General features: G+C 36.6%; 1 protein-coding gene across 4 annotated transcripts in view; it reads right to left on the bottom strand.

The window, feature by feature from the left end:
* CUNH1orf112 (chromosome unknown C1orf112 homolog) overlaps positions 1-9,786 on the bottom strand; it is a 56,595-nt gene that overhangs the window by 35,774 nt on the left and 11,035 nt on the right. For all 4 annotated transcript variants that reach the window (XM_045297885.1, XM_045297884.1, XM_030887775.2 and 1 more), the window contains 4 exons: positions 9,052-9,192; positions 8,107-8,272; positions 5,891-5,975; positions 3,910-4,048 (listed from right to left, as the gene is read on the bottom strand). In XM_045297885.1, the coding sequence (XP_045153820.1) occupies positions 3,910-4,048; positions 5,891-5,975; positions 8,107-8,272; positions 9,052-9,192 (531 nt within the window). The remainder of the gene's footprint in view (positions 1-3,909; positions 4,049-5,890; positions 5,976-8,106; positions 8,273-9,051; positions 9,193-9,786) is intronic.

Here is a 9,786-nt window from a genome sequence, read left to right as displayed (position 1 = left end):
CCTTATATTTCAGCGAAAGGCAAAACTGTAAGTAGGTCTTATTTTCGGGGGATATCTTACTTTCGGGGAAACACGGTATTATTACAATCCTATACCATCCAATGTAGCCCTTCACCTACAAATCTGTTCTTCGTCTTCCTTGAGGGGTTTATGCAGTCATCATTGCTATCAGTTCCACCCTCCCCTGCCCCTTTCCGTACCTTCATAAAATCGTTACTCCCATTACTATTTCTGAGGAGTTTATCTATCCTGCATTCTGTGTATCAAAAGCTATTATCTATACCAATATACATACATCAGTCTAGCTATAATAGTGGGGGGAGGAAATATTAAAGAATTATAGGAATGTTGTGTTTCGTCAGTGCTCTACTGCACCCTGGATGTAATGTCCCTTCTGTGAGGGAATGCCCAATTATCAACATGGGCTTTGGGTCTCCACTGTGGCCCTTTTCCATCACATCAATACGATTGCTTGTTTTTGAACTTCTGACACCAGTTCCCTTCGACACCTTCTGATCACACAGGCTGGGGAGTTTCTTCCAAACGGGCTTAGTTGTTCCCCTGCTGGATGACCGCTTGTTTGACTTCAAGCCTTTAAGACCCCAGACGCTATATCTTTCAATAGCCGGGCACCATCAGCTTTCTTCATTTGGTTATGTACCCATTTTGTCTTCAGCGATCATGTCAGGAAGGTGAATAGCATACAGTGCCACATTCTTAGAACAAAGTGTTCTTGTGTTGAGGGAAGACTTGAGTAAGGCCCAAAGTCCATCTGCTACTTTAATGTATTAACATATAAATATATGTACGGGGACTAACATCCCTATCTCTATATATTTATTAACATATATACATGTCTACACTTATACCTCTATATATACAGTAGTTGGTATTTCCTAGTTCTTTCCTCTATTTCCTAAAAACAATAATGTCACTAAGTCAATGAGGAATCTCGAAAATCAACTTCTAACTCAGGGGGCAGCACTTGGCACCTCACCTGACCTGGATGAGGGATAGTCATAAAGGTTAGCAAATAGACTTGGACCTATTTATAGTTTTGTTTTAATTTGTATTCATTTATTTAATGTCTATCTATATAAGATGGGCAGAAAAGCAATTCCGAGGAGAAAGTAACAGGACCGAGGGGGGTGGGGGAGCGGGGATAGAGAAGAGGAAGGTGGGGGAAACAGTGAGCCAATAATGTCAGATGCCAATAATGTCAGATACAGGGGGAACAACAAGGGGTCTAAAAGCAAGGGGGAGGAGGGTGTAGAGTTCCTGGTGGTTTGATCAATTGTAATGTAGCCAAAGAGAGGCAAATGAGGAGTGAACATGATAGTGGGGCAGGAGGAAAGTAAAGGAAATAGAGGCTAGCAAAATTATTTAACTGTGGCCCTACTTCCTCAATGAGGTAAACCTTACGGTTATTGTGAGGCTTAAACAGTGTCTGACATTTAGTTGATTTAGTTCAATAAACACTGGTTCCTATGTAATCCAAAGAGATTCAAGTTAGTGCTATGAAATTAAGTCAAAGATACATTACTACCTTTGAGAAAAATTCCATATGAAAATTATATACCTTAACTTTAATATCAATGGACTATGTTTGATCTCTTTTCTAATATGGCAAAACTTTAGTTAAATCCAATCAAAGGGGAGCTGAATAAGCCAGTATTTGAATATGAACTTCTATTTCGATCTTTATAAAAATGTCTGAAATCAATTTTCTGCAGCAAAATAGGTTAGATGAAAATTCACTATTCTTTGATAATAATGAACATGAACTCCATTACAGTGTTACTCACCCGCTACCAACAAGTTGGCACAGAAGTACTCTAGAAATATCTGTAAAATGAATGAGCGAAGGCACCAGTTCATTATAACCTAGCTTACTTTTTCTTCTCAATGGAGAAATTGTGCAAGATTTAGTTGAAGGGTGTCATTTTATTTCACTACTCACTAGAACACTACTAAGTAAATCTAGGAAGGCTTTTATATTGACATTTTCAAATTGCAAGGTAAGTAACACAAATTCTATCTTGATTTATTCAAAAGTTTAAAATAGCTTACATCCTAAAGCCAATAAAGGAACTATAGTACAAACAAATAAGTGTTGATCTGAGCACTGCTCAATGTTTCAAAATAAAATACTCATTCTTCCTTTCCTTAAATAAAAAAAAAAAAATACTGCTAAAATCTAAATGTAGTGGCAATATATCTAATGGTAGACAATACATAAAATAACTAATTGCTGGTCAATTGATTCTAAAACATGACAACATCATGTGTATCAAAATAGAATCATGCTGCATACTGTTCAATGACTAATTTTTTGGAAGTAGATCATCAGATCTTTTTTCCGAGACATTTCTGGATGAACTCAAACCCCCAACCTTTGATTACCAGCCAAGCACACTAACTAACTGTACCATCCAGACTCAAGACATATAATAGCTTATTTTCTGAGTCACACAAATTTATATTTTATATCATATTAAATATATTATATATTATAAATATATTTTTTATGTAGGAATTACAGTGAAAACTAAATTACATCAAATTTCCCCCACCTTTATAGGAAAACTGTTAGAAAATTTAAAACACTATATTAAAAATCCACTGAGTTGATCCCTACTCATAGTACCCTATAGGACAGGGTAGAAGTGCCCCAGTGAGTCTCTACGACAAAACTCTTTACAGGAGTAGAAAGCCCCAGCTTTCTTCCAGCTGGCGGTTTCTTGAAGTCAGTAGCTCAGCGTATAACCACTATGCCACTAGTGCGCCTGCCTATATTAAAAAGTCTAATATAATGTTCTCTTTTAAAAACCAAGTTCAAGATTCATCAAAAAATAAACATATCAAAATAAATTCTGTATCTGATAGTCCCTACTAACAGATCCAACTATATGCTTCCATAAAACTGGAAAACTGTAAGTTAATATAAAAAGCACCTTGATTTGGTTTTTCGTTTGATTTTTAAATAAATACCAATGATGAACAGTAGGGGGCATTGCAGATCAGAATGTAGCATTAAAGACTAGAGCCAAATAACCAAAACCAAACTCACTGCTACCAGTATTTAGGAATTGGGTAAAATCTTTCACCTCTACCGGTAATTTCCTTTGCAGAAATGATAGTAGGCACAAAAGAATTTCCTATACATTTGCAGGGCTGCAACAGGAAGGAATGGCTATTGCTATTCTAGAAAGTGACATTTAATTCATTTTCTCACTAAAATTATTATAATTGACTGTTAGGTCCTGAGTAAGAGTCATTTAGAACTCTTAAGTAGTAAACAGAATTTACAGAGCTAGTCTGAGAACACCATGTAGATCATTGTTACAGAAAAATGAACTCTAAAAAAAAAAGAAAAATGAGCTCTAACTGCCAATGATATTAACAAATTTTAGAACACAACCTATTTCATAAATCAGATGAAAATTCAAGCCTATATTAACTTTTTAATATATACACATAAGATAAATATATGCCAATTTTAGAAGACCGAAGCATATATACATTAAATACACACAATACCAAGTGTCACTACAGGTTGTAGTGGATTGGTAAAAGAAAGAAAGGTCTCTTTGGCTAGGTCAAAAATAAATACAGGCCTAAGGAATTTAATGTTTATTGTGGGAGAGAACATTTGAAAATGTTCTGAGAAGAGTATCTTGGCTGATCAGTTAGCATTTAAGGGAGAGGGTGCAAGGGGGGCACAGGCATTCGAGAGGTAATGCTTTGGGTGAAGGGTAAATATATGGGCTTTAAGCAATTCTATGGATTAAATAAACAAAAAATGAAAACCTTTTCAAATAAACTGATCTATAAATTCAAATAAAATTTAGTAACTGCCAGCGAAAGTAAGGAACACTGTTTTAAAATGATGTTAAGACAGCATTTTACCTGTGTGTCTGACTGTGCCATCTGCTCAGCTAACTGTAAGCAAGAGTAGAAGGAGAAGAGAATGTCTTCACACAAATTACTAATTATGTCTTTATGTTTCAGCTGCTTTTTTATAACCGACTGGTGCTTAAGGCTCTGCCTAGATGAATAAAAGGAAAAGAACACAATCATCACAAATACCACACGAGTAACTTCCAAAACCAAACCAAACACACTGCCATCCAGTCAATACGAGCTCATAGCAACCTTACAGGACAGGGCAGAACTGCCCCTAGGAGTCTCTCAGTAGAAAGCCCCATCCATCTTTCTCCTGAGGAGCGGCTGGAAGTTTCAAATTACTGACCCATCAGGCCAAAGCCCAGGGAGAAACCACTACCTCACCAGGGCTCCTCACAAGTCATTTAGTCCCATGGAAATAATGCATCACATTAAAAAAATCCCAATGCATCCAATAAATTAAACATGGCATAATTAAAGTATTTTGACAGTATCTCTGAATGTTATGTTTGACAAAATTGCATATTTTCCTCTTTATAAAATATTAATTGAAATCTTACTTTGTGCTAGGCACTCTGCTACTCCTTGCAGATAAACATGAATCAAATAAACACAACCTCGGCCATGTCTGTTCAAAGCCTGTAATCTAACTTAAAAGAGAGCATTAAATAATCACAAGACTAATTAATCGATCACAGTTGTGATGAATGCTAGGCTGGAACCATCTGGGGCACCCAAGGAGCACACAACAGCTGGGAGACAATTCTAACTCACCCTGAGGGCAAAGACTGCAGACACAAGTGCCATCTAAAGAGCAAAGTGGCAAACAGGAGTCAGCAGAGTGCAGAGGAGTAGGAGAGAGAAGCACAAGAGACACACACCGTGCAAAGGCTCTGGGACAGGAAGAAGAGTTTGGTGTGTTTTAGAAACTCTAAGCAAGTGTGCTGATTTGGAGAGGCCTTCAAGAGCATGAGATGGGCTGGTGAGGAAAGCAGAAACCAGGAGCTAGGTTGTCATACTTAGTAAAAGGAGATAGATTTTAGCTGCCGAATAACCATCTGCATTGCATTTTTAAAGATCACTTCAAATGCTGCGTAGGAAATGAACTGGAAAGGAGCAGAAATGGGAGTTATTTGATGGCAATAAGCACCCACTAAGTGCCACACACCGCTCTAAGCCGCTCACACTGATAAACTCAGGTCTCACAAGAAGAAACTATAACTATTACTCCCATTTGCAGAGGGGAAAACTGAGATCCCATTTTAACCAACTTGCCAAACCACACAGAAGTGACTTCAGAATGGATTCAGATATGCACAGTACGGCTCTGAGTTGATGGTCTTACCAGCCACACTGTTACTGGGTGACTGGCTAGTCGAAGAAAAACAATTAAGAGCTAAAACTGCAACAGGCCTTGAACATTTCATACACGTATACAAGTCCTAATCAAGTTTACTTCTTCAAGCCAATCTTCCCCAACCTGTAAGAATCTAATAAAAGCTATGAGCACGCTCCTTAGTAAGCCTCATAAGACTCCAGTTTCACAAATTACAATTACTTTATAATAGGAACTAAACTTGAATCCCTCAAAAATATATAATGAATGTACTATATTCAACTCTAACTCTTAATTACTAATTCATTTAATCCTCGAAATAAGATATCTGAAAATTAAACAAAAGCAGACAAACAGTCTAGCCTAGCCTACTATTACTGCAATACATGGTGGCTTCCAATTGTGGAAAAATTCCATTATCTTTCAATTCCACTTTTCCATGAGCTTTTTGTACTAACTAACCAGGTAACTTTTTCCTCTATTTTATAATAAAGACGACCAATTTGGCCTGAGACCTACATGTATTACCAGAAAGCTGTATCTAAAATGTACATAAAATGTGTCAGATATAATCTAAGATAACTTATAAGGAAGTAAACATATAGGATATGGAATATATACTATGCAAAAATTGAAAAATAAACTTACTTAATTATAAACTTCCAAGTGTTGGCATGAAATGCACTGTCAATACTGGATATAACCAAGCAGATATCCATCAATGAATGAATAACTGCAAAGAAAGACAATAGAACTCTTTAAGATATTCAAATATAAACATGTGGTGAGTTTCTTCACTTAAGAATATATGCTGAAATATGACATTTGACTAATTTAAAAATAGGCAATAATGTGGAAATAACTCTGCCACACTTTTGACTTAAGTTTTTCAAAAATTATTGAAACCTTATTTCTGAAGTTCATACCTACCACATGATCTAAATAAAACTAAAAATGTTCTTTGGTATGCAAAATTATACCTCACTATAATTGCAATATTATATAGACACAAGTATAACCCCCAAATTGGCAAAGTATTCAGGAAAGAAAACCTAATAATGGAGAATTAAAACTAAATAGCACAATATTCCTATAGAGTAGTTAGGCTCTACTCATGTAAGGTTTCTACCCTGCCTGTGGCAGATTATGAAAATGGCTTAGCTCTAGTCAACAGGACAATACATGCAAGGCACGCAGAGACCGTTGCCCTTGTGCATTGAGATGTGCTCCAGCTATTCTTGGAAACTTAAAGAGACCTCGCTAGGTAAGGGGGACTCTGTACCAACACAGCTGGCCCAGTACTTCTGCCAATAGCCAGGTGTGTGAGTGAGCTCACTGACCACAAACATTTGAGCAAGCCAGCTGTATCATGAAAACACACAGAAAGGTATCCCACTGAACCCAGACTAAAGTGCTGACCCGACAAATCATGAATAAAAATTGTGTTGTTTAAGGTTGCTTTATTACAGAACAAAAGTACCGTATACACTTTAAAAAAAAAAAACCATTATTATGTTTACATCCAAGTTATATATTTTCCCTTTAAGAGAAATATTTAAGTGGATCACAATATTTAAGTTTGTGATGAAACCAATTAGCAAATTTTGAAAAATGAAACAGGATGAATCATATGTAAAGGGGGTATTATTTCATGTATAATACTTAAGTAAATAAATGGTTATGGAGGTATATAAACACACAACACATACTTATGAGTGTTTTCAGTAGCAATATGAAATGCGTGTCTTACTATGGTAAAGTAGCAGGGCAGCAAAAAAGAGAAAGGCCTTTGTGGTAATTACATAATCTGGTGTCAACTTGAAACTATTAAGTGTGAAGGGGTGGAGTTCAGCCTGTCAATCAGGTCACAGCTTGATGACCTTATTTGGAGGCACTAGGGAGATAAATAGCTCACTGTAGACGGGACAGTCCTGATGACAAAACATTCACTCCCTGGGAGACATTACTGACAAAGAGCCTAATGGAGCTATGCTCATGCAGCCAGAGCCTTGGAGCTGGAAGAGCCACGTGAAGACCCACGCCAGTGCTGAGATGCTTACACTATCACTGGATCCACAAGACTTTCCACCCACCGGCCCGTGATCTGCTTGCATTTGGCATCATTGCATGTTTCATGACTCTGAAGAGGAACTTAGAGACTGGTATCAGACATATGGGCTAATATTGGACTTAGGGACTAAAACTGGACTTGGCTGGGATGTTTAACCAATATACAATTGTTCTTTTATATAAAGCTCTTTCTTATACACATGAATGTCTATGAATTTGTATCTCTACTCAATGCAAACTGACACAGCCCTCATTAAGATGGATTGACACAGTGGGTGCAATAATGGGCTCAAACAGAAACAATTGTGAGGATGGCACAGTTTGTTGTACACAGGATGGCTAAAAGTTAGAACAGACTCAACAGCAAATAACAACTACAGATTGCAATTAAAAAAACTAAAGCTAATGTCTCCAAATGTGGACATTTGGATATAAAGTTGCATATCTTTGTTATTGAAGAGAAATTACCTTCTGAATGTTAACTAGATATGCAAATCTGTTAAGACATCCAAATTAAAATGTACAATTCTCAAATTTAAAACTATCATTGAAAAAAAACCACTCAGTAAGCATTCAATAAATGCTAGTTTTATTATTCAAAATAAATAAAGTGGCAAAGGGCAAAGATCTATTTTAAAAAAGACTATTATTGAGAAGGCTCTAAATAATACTCAGGAGTGACTAAGCTATCATGAATCTTTAGAAATAGTGTAGGATCGCTCATTTAACAGTTACAAAGATTGTTTTACAGAAAATAAATATCACTTTTTAAATAAGTTGCTTATGTCACTCACCTACTACCATATTCAAAATACCATCATTCTCATCTTCCACAGAGGCCAGGCTGACCAGATCCAGCAGTCCCATGAGCTGCTTCTGAAGAGAATAGGCCTCCTTAAAAAGAGCCTGGAGAAGGTCTGACACAAGGTGCAAGCGCCCAGAATACACGGACTCACTGTTCTGATCACAATGAAGAGAAACGAGAGAAAAAGCAATCTCAAAAACCTCAAGAGCCAAATTTACTTTAATCGATAGCATCAAAGGTGTTAAATTACCTGCTGTTTTTTATTGACCCACATATCCATTCATTAAACAAGGGTTTAGTAAACATCTACTACATATTGCGTATGTCAAGAGATGAAAAATACCATTCCTGGTTTCTATAATATGCCAAATATAGAACTAAAAGGGAGCTACATAGTATTTGGTCAGTTATATGACCTAATTTTAGCACCATCTCACCAAAGAGGAATATTGCTTAATTATTGGTTTGCACTCACCCATCAAATACTATCGTCACCCATCAAATACTATCAAAACTATGTTTGCTTCAGAAACCCTAGATCAGCTTTTGTGCCTTAAAGCTGCCTCAGAAATGCAGAGATAAATTACGTCAGGGCTAACATCCTTTCACAGGCACCCAATCATTAAAACACACACCTGACCCACTAATGTTGTATAATAAAATTATGTCACCATTACTTCTATGTAGGGAGGACTTATATCAAAACAGAACTCCTTACCTTCACCCTCAAAATAAAAGATCCACTTGTTATAACTTCTCTTTTATTCTAAAACTTGTATTTACATACATGCTATTTGTTCTATGAGAAAGTCATATTGCAATAACACAGACTAAAATATAAAAGGCATACATGTACAAGCACCATTTTAATCAGTCCTTTTCCCCAGGGATAAATACCTAGGCCATTTAAAACGTACTCAGACCCACTGCTTACCTTACAATGAACAAATGTACTTTTAATTACATGAAGGACTGAGGAGGGGAGGCTGTGAATATCTTCTAGAATGATGGATTCCTGTGTGGCACAGACATGCTGAACACATCCTGTAAGCGCGCCTAGGACCTGCACCATTGTCTGGAAAAAAGGAAAGAAGTTTCTTTCAGAATATAGCTTTTGTATACAAAAAAAAGCTGGACTCCTAATCCACATATCAAAGCACATGGCAGGTGTTCTACACATGTGCTAAGAAATACAAGTAAGACTTCTTGTCTTGATGATTTGTCTCCTGAAAGTTAAGATGTGTAGATTTCATAGCAAAAAACTATACCAAAATCCCCAGAGTATATTTCTATATTCATATCTCTAAATCTTTACTTCTATAAATTTAATTCAAGTATTAAAACAGAAACTTACTGCCATCGAATCAATTCAAGTACATAGCGACCTTATAGGCTAGGAGTTGAAATGCCCCTGTGAGTTTCCAAGACTATTATTCTACACAAGAGTAGAAAGCCTTGTTTTTCTCCATTGGAGCGGCTGGTGGTTTCAAACTGCTGCCTTTGCAGAAAGCAGCCCAACACATAACTACTATGTCATCAGGGATCCATATTCAAGCATTGGAACATTACAAAAAGAATACATGGCTAATGAATATTAGGATTAAAATCCTCACACTCCGGCTATAAAAGATAATGCGTTTGGGGTCTTAAAGGTTTGAAGGTAAACAAG

This window comes from Echinops telfairi, unplaced genomic scaffold, assembly GCF_000313985.2.
Source record: "Echinops telfairi isolate 266 unplaced genomic scaffold, ASM31398v2 ScPeMD7_7424;HRSCAF=8462, whole genome shotgun sequence".
NCBI lineage: Eukaryota > Metazoa > Chordata > Mammalia > Afrosoricida > Tenrecidae > Echinops > Echinops telfairi.
This window is presented reverse-complemented; position numbering and strand designations above follow the sequence as displayed.